This window comes from Pecten maximus, chromosome 16 (assembly GCF_902652985.1).
Source record: "Pecten maximus chromosome 16, xPecMax1.1, whole genome shotgun sequence".
NCBI lineage: Eukaryota > Metazoa > Mollusca > Bivalvia > Pectinida > Pectinidae > Pecten > Pecten maximus.
Genome location: NC_047030.1, coordinates 27400934 through 27415992, shown reverse-complemented (window position 1 = coordinate 27415992; position 15059 = coordinate 27400934). Strand labels below are relative to the sequence as shown.

Below are 15059 nucleotides of genomic sequence, written 5' to 3'. Positions count from 1 at the left end.
GGTTGATAGGTTGGTTGATAGGTTTGTAGGTTGATAGGTTTGTAGGTTGATAGGTTTGTAGGTTGATATGTAGGTTGATAGGTTGGTTGATAGGTATGTAGGTTGATAGGTAGGTTGGTTGATAGGTATGTAGGTTGATAGGTATGTAGGTTGATAGGTTGGTTGATAGGTTGGTTGATAGGTATGTATGTTGATATGTCTGTTGTGTTATGTTCTTGTTGCTAGGTAGGTTGCTCGGTTGGTTAATAGGTCTGTCGGTTGCTCGTATGTTGCTCGTTTGTTCTTGGTGGTTGCTCGGTTTGTAGGTGATGTCGGTTGTGTGTTTGGTTCTGTTCTTGGTTGCTCGGTTTCTCGGTGCTCGTCTGTGTTGTCTCGTCTCGGTTCTGGTTTTGTTTGTGTTCTCTGTTTGTGTTCTGTTTTCTTTGTTCTCTCGGTTTCTCGTTTTTGGTTGTTTTCCGGTTTCTTCGTTTTCGTCTGTCGTGTCGGTCTTGTTGCTCGTCTTTCGGTTGCTCCGTTCTGTTGTCGTTCTGTTGTTTGCTTTGTTCTGTCGGTTGCTCGGTCTGTCGGTTTGCTCTCTGGTTGCTCGTTTTGGTTCTCGGTTGTTTCTCGTCCTTTTGCTTTGGTTGTTTTGCTCGTGTTTGTCTGTTGCTCGGTCGGTTTGCTCGGTTGTTCCTCGGTCTGTTCTCGGTCGGTTGCTCGTTTCGTTCTGTTGTCTTCTCGTCTTTCGGTTGCTCAGGTTGGTTGCTCGGTCTGTCTGGTTTGGTTCTCGTGTTTGCTCGGTGTCGGTGTTGCTCGGTCTGCCGGTTGTGTGTTTTTATGTTTGCTGTTTTGTCGTTGCTCGGTGGTTTCGGTTGCTGTAGGTATGTAGGTTGATAGGTATGCAGGTTGATAGGTATGTTGGTTGATAGGTATAATGATAGGTTGGTTGAAAGGTAGGTATGTAGGTTGATAGGTTTGTAGGTTGGTAGGTATGTAGGTTGATAGGTATGTAGGTTGATAGGTATGTTGGTTGATAGGTATGTAGGTTGATAGGTATGTAGGTTGATAGGTATGTAGGTTGATAGGTAGGCTGATAGGTATGCACTTTATCATCAATGTTTAATCCTATATGTTATTCCTTCCAAGATTGTACAGATTGATCATTTTTGCTGATAATCAATTAGTCTGTGTGTGAGGATGTTTGTGATGGTGTGCATGCATGTGTGTGCTTTTGTTTGGAGGGAGAGCGGGTGGGGTAGGTGGGATACGACCTTGGGTTAGTGACTGGTATAACAACTTTCCAGATACCAGAATGTGTACTGAACTATAAAACATATTGTATACTTGTTATGCCTGTGATAAAGCTTTACAGAGAGTCTTATTATGGTGTTGATACAGTGCAGAGCTTTGAACATCCACAAGGCAAAGGAGTGTAAGTAGGATAATGGCCTGAAGTGATGAAATATTGATGAAACTTTTGCTGTTTAATCTATCAGGAGACTCACTCATCCATTGAATGGTGACAGATATTAAGTTGAACAATCAATTTCTCTAGCATTGAGTTGTTCCTTGACAACAGCTACCATAAATATCTAACTCTTATGTGTGTGTATCTTCTAAATGCAAATCACTCAAGCATGCTACAAACCCAATAGGGTTTTTTTATTGAAATTAAGTTGTTTGAAAATTTGAGCCCATTGGCCCCTGTGACCTTGATGTAGGTCAATTGTCATTCATTTGAACAAACTAGCCCTTTATCCAAGCATGATACAAGATGTATAGGCTATAGGCTAGGCTAGGCTAGGCTAGGCAAGGCTAGGCAGGCAGGCAGGCAGGAAGGTAGGTAGGTTGATAGGTTTGTAGGTTGATATGTTTGTAGGTTGATAGGTAGGTTGACAGGTAGGTAGGTTGATAGGTAGATTGATAGGTTGATAGGTAGGTTGACAGGTAGGTAGGTTGATAGGTAGATTCGATAGGTTGATAGGTAGGTTGATAGGTAGATAGGTTGATAGGTTGATATGTTTGTAAGTATGTATGCTGATAGGTAGGCTGATAGGTTTGTAGGTTGATAGGTATGTAGGTTGATAGGTAGGTTGATAGGTAGGTTGATAGGTAGGTTGATAGGTATGTAGGTTAATAGGTAGGTTGATAGGTTTGTTGGTTGAAAGGTAGGTAGGTTGATAGGTATGTATGTACCTATTATTATGTCCCTGGGTCTTTTGGTTATTGAGAAAAAAAAGTCTTTTTAAATATTCTAACATATTTGATCCCTGTGACCTTAAATGTATGTCAATGTCATTCATTTGAACAAACTTACTAGCCTTTGACCCCTGCATAATACAGACCTAATGTTTCATTCCTTGGACGCCTGGCTCTTGGTTATTGAGAAGTTGTTTAAAACAAATTAACATATTCGACCCCTGTGACCTTGAATATAAGTCAACATCATGCATATGAACAAACTTGGTTGCCATTCATGCAAGCATAGTATAGGCCCAATATCACCTCCCAGGACCTTTTGGTTCTTGAGAAGAATTTGTTTAAAGGTTTTAGCCAATTTGACCTCTTGTGACCTTGAATGTAGGTCAAGGTTGTTCATTTGAACAAATTTGGAAGCCTTTCTTTCATGCATGATACAGGCCCTACATCAAGTCTCTGGGTCTTTTGGTTATTGAGAAGAAGGTGTTTAAAAGCTTTTAACATTTTAGCTCCTGCGACCTTGAAGGTCATTAACTTGAACAAAGCTGATGTCTAATTACCCAAGCATGTTACAGACCCAATATCAAGTCCATGGGCCTCTTATTTATTAGGAAATAGTTGCTTAAAATGTCTAGCTTATTTGACCCCCTATGACCTTGAATGTATGTTAGTCATTTGAACAGACTAAATAGCCTTAATTGCCCCAGCATGCTGCAGACAAAATCTCATCTCCTTCGGCCTTTTTAATTTGTTATTAAAAAGGAGTTGCTTAAAGATCCTTGCCTATTTGACCCCTGTGACCTTGAATGCAGGTCAAATTCATTCATTTGAACTTGGTATCAATTCATCATTTGAGATACAATAACACAGACTGAATGTTTTAAGACACAATACAGACTGAATGTTTTAAGACACAATAACACAGACTGAATGTTTTAAGACACAACAACACAGACTGAATGTTTTAAGACACAATAACACAGACTGAATGTTTTAAGACACAATAACACCGGCTGAATGTTTTAAGACACAACAACACAGACTGAATGTTTTAAGACACAATAACACAGACTGAATGTTTTAAGACACAACAACACAGACTGAATGTTTTAAGACACAACAACACAGACTGAATGTTTTAAGACACAATAACACAGACTGAATGTTTTAAGACACAATAACACAGACTGAATGTTTTAAGACACAATAACACAGACTGAATGTTTTAAGACACAATACAGACTGAATGTTTTAAGACACAATAACACAGACTGAATGTTTTAAGACACAATAACACAGACTGAATGTTTTAAGACACAATAACACAGACTGAATGTTTTAAGACACAAGAACACAGACTGAATGTTTTAAGACACAATAACACAGACTGAATGTTTTAAGACACAATAACACAGACTGAATGTTTTAAGACACAATAACACAGACTGAATGTTTTAAGACACAATTACACAGACTGAATGTTTTAAGACACAAGAACACAGACTGAATGTTTTAAGACACAATAACACAGACTGAATGTTTTAAGACACAATAACACAGACTGAATGTTTTAAGACACAATAACACAGACTGAATGTTTTAAGACACAATAACACAGACTGAATGTTTTAAGACACAAGAACACAGACTTAGTTTTTGGAGACATTAATTCTAGATTGCTAACATGTTAGATAAAGGCCCCACAATGTGTCTGTTTATATACCTGAGCTTACAGTGATTGGTCCAAAGGTTGCAACAAATACATTTTAGGGTTGAGGAAAGACCCCACCACCCATTTTTACACCTGTCCTTTTTGCCCAGTGCATGATGCTATATATATGAGGATCTCAAGGGTTTAAAAAATTCAACCAAGAAACTAAGTCCCTAAGATTGGAAAAAAAAACTCAGGGCCTATACCATTTATAACAGGATTGTGTTTATCGTTTGTTGTCCAGCAATGCTATATTATATTATAGGGTTCAGGGATCTCAACAGTTTCAAAAATAGTAACGATTAAAAACACTTACCTTTAATTCCCTATTAGGCTCCGCCCCTCTCGCCCGAAGGGATTAGACTCACCATTTATGAAAAATCTGTTCCCCTTCTCCCAAGAATGTTTCTGACCAAATTTGGTTCAAATCCCTTCCAAACTTTGTGACATTAGTAGCGGTTTAAATGATTTGTTTATATTTCCCCTATTGGGCTCTGCCCCTCTGGCCCCTCTGGCCCCAGGGGGTCTCAGTCACTATTTATGCAAAATCTGTTCCCCTTCCCATCCGTCAAGGATATTTCTGACAAAATTAAAAAAAAATCTATTCAGCATTTAAATGACTAGAAGCGATTTAAAGGAAATGTTGGTGGATGATGGCCATGCCATATCATAATCTCACTGGCCTGCTGGCCTTACAGGCCGGTGAGATAAAAATTACTTACACATGATCCTAACACATACATTAATATTACTGTGTTAGTGTTCCTCAGTTTAACAATATCTGAAATTGTAATTGATCATAACCGATATTTAAATGATATCTAGGTAACATATCAGATCATTGTTTTTACAGCAATATGGGTAATATTGAAGACATTACAGTAACATGCGGGACGTGTGTGATTCAGAGTCAGATCACTTGTAATGTTGTACATGCATATTAATCACACTTGGGACACATGCCAGTAAACCCCAATCTGTGTCAGCTACATGCAGGCTTGGCCATAGATATACCAAAACTACCATTAAGTCACAAATTCAATTTTAGGAGGAAAATCCCTTTAGGACATCATGCACAAATGATCTGATCAGTACCAGCCGTTCCATGGCTTTTGATTAAACTACATCCTCTGAAGAAAGATTGAGATATTAGGAAAAGGGGATTTTGTTTAATAGAATAGCGTTTTTCTGTATTATTGGGACAGGCTCTGGGAATATCTTGTTTCCTTCAGTTGGTGTTGTTGCTATTATAATCATACTGATGTTGGGATTTTTGCCAATAGGCTGTCCATTAAACATATATCACAACTAAACCACTCTATACTATAGGCATATGTAGGGATGGCATGTTACTATATATATACCTGTCCAGCATTTTTGGAATATTAGTATATATTAACATATATAAAATATTGTCAAAACAACTGTTGTTTTGGAATAATTATAGCAGTAAATACTGTATATAGGTAGATATAAATTTTAGCTGGTCATTACAATTTGTTTAACTTGATAGTACTGTCTAAAGAAGAGTTTGTTGGATATATTTGAGAAGGCACAAGGGACATGTTCCATATGTATATGCATTGTTTTTCTCTTCAAATGCTGTCAACTCACCACGCATACAATGTAGTTACCATATATTCACTTCATTGATATGGAGTAATACTTAATGGAGGTACTTAATGTTATATGCATACCCAATGTGAGACCCATAACCACACCAGGATAATATTTATTTACCTATACATTTAAAGCTGCATGCTCCCAAATAACCTTAAATTCTAGTTGCATGCATGTAATGGCAATCCAAGATGCTCAGGCATTTATGCTCTCCTAAAATGACCAATGGACTGGACGCTTGACCTGGAGTGTATAAATACATTAACTCACCATATTTATTTTTATCGTGAGATGAGAACGAGGCTACTACAACATGCACTACACATAAACTACACACATGGCCATTGTTTACATACCACGCATACATGCACTTGCCTAATAATGCTTTTATTCTAACATATTAGCAAAATGTTCTTATAATAACTTAATGTAAACAAACATAATGTTAACTACTAAATGACAACTGACAATGCAAAACTGCAGACAAAGCCAGCTGACATAAAAAAAGCCATTTAAAAGTAACTTTGGGATTAAAGAAAATTAATTTTGGGGTCATTTGACCATCACACTATGGTACCATGTAATGTATCTTGACCCACACACCTCCAACAACAACATCCCTAATATCTCCATTCTAAATTACCTAGGCTGCTCTTTTGATCTATAAAATTATCAAATATAAAAAAATAAACATTTTGAAGTAATTTGAGATAAAAGAAAAAAACGAAAAGGGGGCCACTTTACTTCGGGGGTTATTTCACCATGCGTGACCATGTTTTAAGAAATGGTTGGAGTTATTTATTGGAAAAAGGAAAACACAACAAGAATCAACATGATATACAATATGTAACAGTTATTTTCATATCAGGAAAAAATTTACCATGGATGTCAGTATCATTCCACCATAATTGTACTTTGACCACAGGTCATTTAACTGTACCAAAGGGGTCACTTTACTGTACCATAGGGGTCACTTTACTGTACCATAGGGGTCACTTTACTGTACCATAGAGGTCACTTTACTGTACTATAGGGGTCACTTTACTGTACTATAGGGGTCACTTTACTGTACCATAGGGGTCACTTTACTGTACTATAGGGGTCACTTTACTGTCCCATAGGGGTCACTTTACTCTACTATAGGGGTCACTTTACTGTACTATAGGGGTCACTTTACTGTACCATAGGGGTCACTTTACTGTACTATAGGGGTCACTTTACTGTCCCATAGGGGTCACTTTACTCTACTATAGGGGTCACTTTACTGTACTATAGGGGTCACTTTAATTTACTGTACCATAGAGGTCACTTTACTGTACTATAGGGGTCACTTTACTGTACTATAGGGAACACTTTACTGTACTATAGGGGTCACTTTACTGTACTATAGGGGTCACTTTACTGTACTATAGGGGTCACTTTACTGTACCATAGGGGTTACTTTACTGTACCATAGAGGTCACTTTACTGTACTATAGGGGTCACTTTACTGTACCATAGGGGTTACTTTACTGTACCATAGAGGTCACTTTACTGTACTATAGGGGTCACTTTACTGTACCATAGGGGTCACTTTACTGTACCATAGAGGTCACTTTACTGTACCATAGAGGTCACTTTACTGTACCATAGAGGTCACTTTACTGTACTATAGGGAACACTTTACTGTACTATAGGGGTCACTTTACTGTACCATAGGGGTCACTTTACTGTACCATAGGAGTCACTTTACAGTACTATAGGGGTCACTTTACTGTACCATAGGGGTCACTTTAATTTACTGTACTATAGGGGTCACTTTACTGTACTATAGGGGTCACTTTACTGTACTATAGGGGTCACTTTACTGTACCATAGAGGTCACTTTACTGTACTATAGGGAACACTTTACTGTACTATAGGGGTCACTTTACTGTACTATAGGGGTCACTTTACTCTACCATAGGGGTCACTTTACTGTACTATAGGGGTCACTTTACTGTACCATAGGGGTCACTTTAATTTACTGTACCATAGGGGTCACTTTATTGTACTATAGGGGTCACTTTACTGTACCATAGGGGTCACTTTACTGTACTATAGGGATCACTTTACTGTACTATAGGGGTCACTTTACTGTACTATAGGGGTCACTTTACTGTACTATAGGGGTCACTTTACTGTACTATAGGGGTCACTTTACTGTACTATAGGGAACACTTTACTGTACTATAGGGGTCACTTTATTGTACTATAGGGGTCACTTTACTGTACTATAGGGGTCACTTTACTGTACCATAGGGGTCACTTTACTGTACTATAGGGGTCACTTTACTGTACTATAGGGGTCACTTTACTGTACTATAGGGAACACTTTACTGTACTATAGGGGTCACTTTACTGTACTATAGGGGTCACTTTACTGTACTATAGGGGTCACTTTACTGTACTATAGGGGTCACTTTACTGTACTATAGGGGTCACTTTACCCTACTATAGGGGTCACTTAACTCTACCATAGGGGTCACTTAACTGTACTATAGGGGTCACTTTACTGTACTATAGGGGTCACTTTACTGTACTATAGGGGTCACTTTACTGTACTATAGGGATCACTTTACTGTACCATAGGGGTCACTTTACTGTACTATAGGGGTCACTTTACTGTACCATAGGGGTCACTTTACTGTACTATAGGGGTCACTTTACTGTACTATAGGGGTCACTTTACTGTACTATAGGGAACACTTTACTGTACTATAGGGGTCACTTTACTGTACTATAGGGGTCACTTTACTGTACTATAGGGGTCACTTTACTGTACTATAGGGGTCACTTTACTGTACTATAGGGGTCACTTTACTGTACTATAGGGAACACTTTACTGTACCATAGGGGTCACTTTACTGTACTATAGGGGTCACTTTACTGTACTATAGGGGTTACTTTACTGTACTATAGGGGTCACTTTACTGTACTATAGGGAACACTTTACTGTACCATAGGGGTCACTTTACTGTACTATAGGGGTCACTTTACTGTACTATAGGGGTCACTTTACTGTACTATAGGGGTCACTTTACTGTACTATAGGGAACACTTTACTGTACTATAGGGAACACTTTACTGTACCATAGGGGTCACTTTACTGTACCATAGAGGTCACTTTACTGTACCATAGGGGTCACTTTACTGTACCATAGGTGGTTACTTTACTGTACTATAGGGGTCACTTTACTGTACCATAGGGGTCACTTTACTGTACTATAGGGATCACTTTACTGTACTATAGGGATCACTTTACTGTACTATAGGGGTCACTTTACTGTACTATAGGGGTCACTTAACTGTACTATAGGGGTCACTTTACTGTACTATAGGGAACACTTTACTGTACTATAGGGGTCACTTTACTGTACTATAGGGGTCACTTTACTGTACCATAGGGGTTACTTTACTGTACTATAGGGGTCACTTTACTGTACCATAGGGGTTACTTTACCGTACCATAGGGGTTACTTTACTGTACTATAGGGAACACTTTACTGTACTATAGGGGTCACTTTACTGTACCATAGGAGTCACTTTACTGTACTATAGGGGTCACTTTACTGTACCATAGGGGTTACTTTACTGTACTATAGGGGTCACTTTACTGTACCATAGGGGTTACTTTACTGTACTATAGGGGTCACTTTACTGTACCATAGGGGTCACTTTACTGTACCATAGGGGTCACTTTACTGTACTATAGGGGTCACTTTACTGTACCATAGGGGTTACTTTACCGTACCATAGGGGTCACTTTACTGTACTATAGGGAACACTTTACTGTACTATAGGGGTCACTTTACTGTACTATAGGGGTCACTTTACTCTACCATAGGGGTCACTTTACTGTACCATAGGGAACACTTTACTGTACTATAGGGGTCACTTTACTGTACTATAGGGATCACTTTACTGTACTATAGGGGTCACTTTACTCTACCATAGGGGTCAATTTACTGTACTATAGGGGTCACTTTACTGTACTATAGGGGTCACTTTACTGTACTATAGGGGTCACTTTAATTTACTGTACTATATGGGTCACTTTACTGTACTATAGGGGTCACTTTACTGTACTATAGGGGTCACTTTTCTGTACTATAGGGGTCACTTTACTCTACCATAGGGGTCAATTTACTGTACTATAGGGGTCACTTTACTGTACTATAGGGGTCACTTTACTGTACCATAGGAGTCACTTTACTGTACTATAGGGGTCACTTTACTGTACCATAGGGGTCACTTTAATTTACTGTACTATATGGGTCACTTTACTGTACTATAGGGATCACTTTACTGTACTATAGGGGTCACTTTACTGTACTATAGGGGTCACTTTACTGTACCATAGGAGTCACTTTACAGTACTATAGGGGTCACTTTACTGTACCATAGGGGTCACTTTAATTTACTGTACTATAGGGGTCACTTTACTGTACTATAGGGGTCACTTTACTGTACTATAGGGGTCACTTTACTGTACCATAGAGGTCACTTTACTGTACTATAGGGAACACTTTACTGTACTATAGGGGTTACTTTACTGTACTATAGGGGTCACTTTACTGTACCATAGGGGTCACTTTAATTTACTGTACCATAGGGGTCACTTTATTGTACTATAGGGGTCACTTTACTGTACTATAGGGGTCACTTTACTGTACTATAGGGGTCACTTTACTGTACTATAGGGGTCACTTTACTGTACTATAGGGGTCACTTTACTGTACTATAGGGGTCACTTTACTGTACTATAGGGGTCACTTTACTGTACTATAGGGGTCACTTTACTGTACCATAAAGGTCACTTTACTGTACTATAGGGGTCACTTTACTGTACCATAGGGGTCACTTTACTGTACTATAGGGGTCACTTTACTGTACCATAGGGGTCACTTTATTGTACCATAGGGGTCACTTTATTGTACTATAGGGGTCACTTTACTGTACTATAGGGGTCACTTTACTGTACCATAGGGGTCACTTTACTGTACTATAGGGGTCACTTTTCTGTACTATAGGGGTCACTTTACTCTACCATAGGGGTCAATTTACTGTACTATAGGGGTCACTTTACTGTACTATAGGGGTCACTTTACTGTACCATAGGGGTCACTTTACTGTACCATAGGGGTCACTTTACTGTACCATAGGGGTCACTTTACTGTACTATAGGGGTCACTTTACTGTACTATAGGGGTCACTTTATTGTACTATAGGGGTCACTTTACTGTACCATAGGGGTCACTTTACTGTACTATAGGGGTCACTTTACTGTACCATAGGGGTTACTTTACTGTACTATAGGGGTCACTTTACTGTACCATAGGAGTCACTTTACTGTACTATAGGGGTCACTTTACTGTACTATAGGGGTCACTTTACCCTACTATAGGGGTCACTTAACTCTACCATAGGGGTCACTTAACTGTACTATAGGGGTCACTTTACTGTACCATAGGGGTCACTTTACTGTACTATAGGGGTCACTTTACTGTACCATAGGGGTTACTTTACTGTACCATAGGGGTCACTTTACTCTACCATAGGGGTCACTTTACTGTACTATAGGGGTCACTTTACTGTACTATAGGGAACACTTTACTGTACCATAGGAGTCACTTTACTGTACTATAGGGGTCACTTTACTGTACCATAGGGGTTACTTTACTGTACTATAGGGGTCACTTTACTGTACCATAGGAGTCACTTTACTGTACTATAGGGGTCACTTTACTGTACCATAGAGGTCACTTTACTGTACTATAGGGGTCACTTTACTGTACCATAGGGGTCACTTTACTCTACCATAGGGGTCACTTTACTGTACTATAGGGATCACTTTACTGTACTATAGGGGTCACTTTACTGTACTATAGGGGTCACTTTACTGTACCATAGGGGTTACTTTACTGTACTATAGGGGTCACTTTACTGTACTATAGGGGTCACTTTACTGTACTATAGGGATCACTTTACTGTACTATAGGGGTCACTTTACTGTACTATAGGGGTCACTTTACTGTACCATATGGGTAACTTTACTGCACTATAGGGGTCACTTTACTGTACTATAGGGGTCACTTTACCCTACTATAGGGGTCACTTAACTCTACCATAGGGGTCACTTAACTGTACTATAGGGGTCACTTTACTGTACCATAGGGGTCACTTTACTGTACTATAGGGGTCACTTTTCTGTACTATAGGGGTCACTTTACTGTACCATAGGGGTTACTTTACTGTACTATAGGGGTCACTTTACTGTACTATAGGGGTCACTTTACTGTACTATAGGGGTCACTTTACTGTACCATAGGGGTCACTTTACTGTACTATAGGGATCACTTTACTGTACTATAGGGGTCACTTTACTGTACTATAGGGGTCACTTTACTGTACTATAGGGGTCACTTTACTCTACCATAGGGGCAATTTACTGTACTATAGGGGTCACTTTACTGTACCATAGGTGGTTACTTTACTGTACTATAGGGGTCACTTTACTGTACCATAGGGGTCACTTTACTGTACTATAGGGGTCACTTTACTGTACCATAGGGGTCACTTTACTGTACTATAGGGGTCACTTAACTGTACCATAGGGGTCACTTTACTGTACTATAGGGGTCACTTTACTGTACCATAAGGGTCACTTTACTGTACTATAGGGGTCACTTTACTGTACCATAGGGGTCAAAATACCATACTGGTTCTGAAAGCATCTGATGTCTTAAATTATAGGCATTATTAGGTTACACCACTTGACCAAGTTCAAATAAAATTGATCTAAAAATCAGTGAGCTTAAAGACTGGCCATTACACAAAACCTGTGTATAAAGTGACTGAAATTTAAAAAAAAAAATTCCTGTATGCAGAACATCTAAACATGGACCGTAACATTTCTGTGTAGCTTTACTGAGATCACTTAAAGTAGTCATTAGAAATGTTAGTCAATGCTCCTCAAGTATGACTTTGTAAACATTTCCATATTAATGGGTTTTCCACCAATATGACCTGGACTTTTTGGCTAGCTCAGATATAGAAGTGATCAGCCATTTCTCTGCCTAATATGGAAATGAGAGGACATCATTGTTAAGGGAGGACAAACTCTTACAGGCTTCTCATTGTAATTTCCTCATATTGTAATCTTCGTTGGAAATGGTTGGCCATGTTCAAATATCATTTGTCATTGATGTGGAAAAATGGTTGATGCTTTGTGTTGAAACTATCCTGTGTAATCCTCTATCTGAATGTCAGTAAGACTGAGGCTGACCTAAGACCCTAGCTCATCAGTGTTCCAGAAATTCCAGCCATTATTGTGAATCGAAATACATGTGTACATTTGTCAGATATCCTTTAAAAGGCATTTAAAAATTGTTCTTCAGAAAGGGATTACAGTCTTAATTTTGCCAACGTTTTTGAAGATATCAAGAGGCCACTTGTTACCAATCACAATATCATATTCACTTACAATACATTATTAACTTTATTACATATAATATGTGATTGATTTTCCTTAACTATACACATAAGGTAATTATGAACTATTGCTCCGCTAAAATGACTATTGCACCGGCACATGCAAACTATTGAACAGCTGTGACGTTCGGAATTTTGTCACGTGCGAACTATTAAACACCTATGGCGCTTCTGAATTTAGTCCTTTCCTTTCAAGCGACTAAGTCACTTAGATGGCAATACTGCCAGATGACAGTCATGGTGACTTTTAGACAGGAAAGTCAAGATTTCAGTGATCCTAAGTGTGTTTTAGTGTTTATTTAATAAAACAGTATATCATGGATGTCTGTGAAATATAGTCAAGAATATTTTACCTACGACATAACCATGGCCCTATAGTCCAGGTATTGTGTTTATGTCTCTGTGTGACATACAATATATACCTTGGCCCTATAGTCCAGGTATTGTGTTTAGGTCTCTGTGTGACATACAATATAACCATGGCCCTATAGTCCAGGTATTGTGTTTAGGTCTCTGTGTGACGTACAATATAACCATGGCCCTATAGTCCAGGTATTGTGTTTAGGTCTCTGTGTGACATACAATATAACCATGGCCCTATAGTCCAGGTATTGTGTTTAGGTCTCTGTGTGACATACAATATATACCTTGGCCCTATAGTCCAGGTATTGTGTTTAGGTATCTGTGTGACATACAATATATACCTTGGCCCTATAGTCCAGGTATTGTGTTTAGGTATCTGTGTGACATACAATATATCCATGGCCCTATAGTCCAGGTATTGTGTTTAGGTCTCTGTGTGACATACAATATAACCATGGCCCTATAGTCCAGGTATTGTGTTTAGGTCTCTGTGTGACATACAATATAACCATGGCCCTATAGTCCAGGTATTGTGTTTAGGTCTCTGTGTGACATACAATATAACCATGGCCCTATAGTCCAGGTATTGTGTTTAGGTCTCTGTGTGACATACAATATAACCATGGCCCTATAGTCCAGGTACTGTGTTAAGGTCTCTGTGTGACATACAATATAACCATGGCCCTATAGTCCAGGTATTGTGTTTAGGTCTCTGTGTGACATACAATATAACCATGGCCCTATAGTCCAGGTATTGTGTTTAGGTCCCTGTGTGATATACAATATAACCATGGCCCTATAGTCCAGGTATTGTGTTTAGGTCCCTGTGTGATATACAATATAACCATGGCCCTATAGTCCAGGTACTGTGTTTAGGTCTCTGTGTGACATACAATATAACCATGGCCCTATAGTCCAGGTATTGTGTTTAGGTCTCTGTGTGACATACAATACAAGAGGCCCAATGGGCCTGTATCGCTCACCTGGCTCTACAGCAACTTTGAAGTTGATTGAGGTCATTTCTACAAATACTATGCTGCTTATCATAGTAAGCTAGGTTTATTCATACTAATAAATTTTCTAGTCATTCATTCCAGCATTATATTGGCCTAATATCTGGTCTAGGAGGCTCTTGGCTATCGCAAAATTATTGTTTACAGATTTAAGCCGATTTCACCCCTGTGACCTTAAATGTAGGTCGAGGGTCATTCATTTGAACAAACTTGGTAGCCCTTCACCCAAGCATGCTACAGACCCAATATCAAGTCCCTGGGCCTCTTGGTTATTGAGAGGAAGTTGTTTGAAGAATATAGCCTATTTGACCCATGTGACCTTGAATGAAGGTCAAGGTCATTCATTTGAACAAACTTTGTTGCCCTTCACCCCAGCATGCTACAGGCCCAATATCAAGTCCCTGGGCCTCTTGGTTATTGAGAAGAAACCGTTTGAAGATTATAGCCTATTTGACCCATGTGACCTTGAGCTTCATTCAAGGTCATTTATTTGAACAAACTTTGTAGCCCTTCATGCAAGCATGCTACAGGTCTAATATCAAGTCCCTGGGCCTCTTGGTTATTGAGAAGAAGTCGTTTGAAGATTATAGCCTATTGGACAAATGTGACCTTGAATGAAGGTCAAGGTCATTTATTTGAACAAACTTTGTAGCCCTTCACCC

General features: G+C 39.0%; 1 protein-coding gene across 1 annotated transcript; it reads right to left on the bottom strand.

Moving 5' to 3' along the window:
• Positions 1 to 242: 242 nt before the first annotated feature.
• LOC117344736 (putative uncharacterized protein DDB_G0279653) lies at positions 243 to 2682 on the bottom strand. Its single transcript, XM_033907564.1, has 2 exons — positions 2626 to 2682; positions 243 to 854 (listed from the first exon to the last, which is right to left on the bottom strand). Exons 1-2 carry the CDS (start codon positions 2680 to 2682, stop codon positions 243 to 245), a joined length of 669 nt encoding a protein of 222 aa, XP_033763455.1.
• Positions 2683 to 15059: the final 12377 nt, after the last annotated feature.

Excerpts from the sequence above, each read along its gene's own strand:
- LOC117344736 (XM_033907564.1), bottom strand. The coding sequence starts at position 2,682 with ATGTTAAAAGCTTTTAAACACCTTCTTCTCAATAACCAAAAGACCCAG. Across the intron at positions 855-2,625 it reads AAAAGACCCAGAGACTTGAT|CAACCGAAACCACCGAGCAA; the intron begins GTAGGGCCTGTA and ends ACATACCTACAG.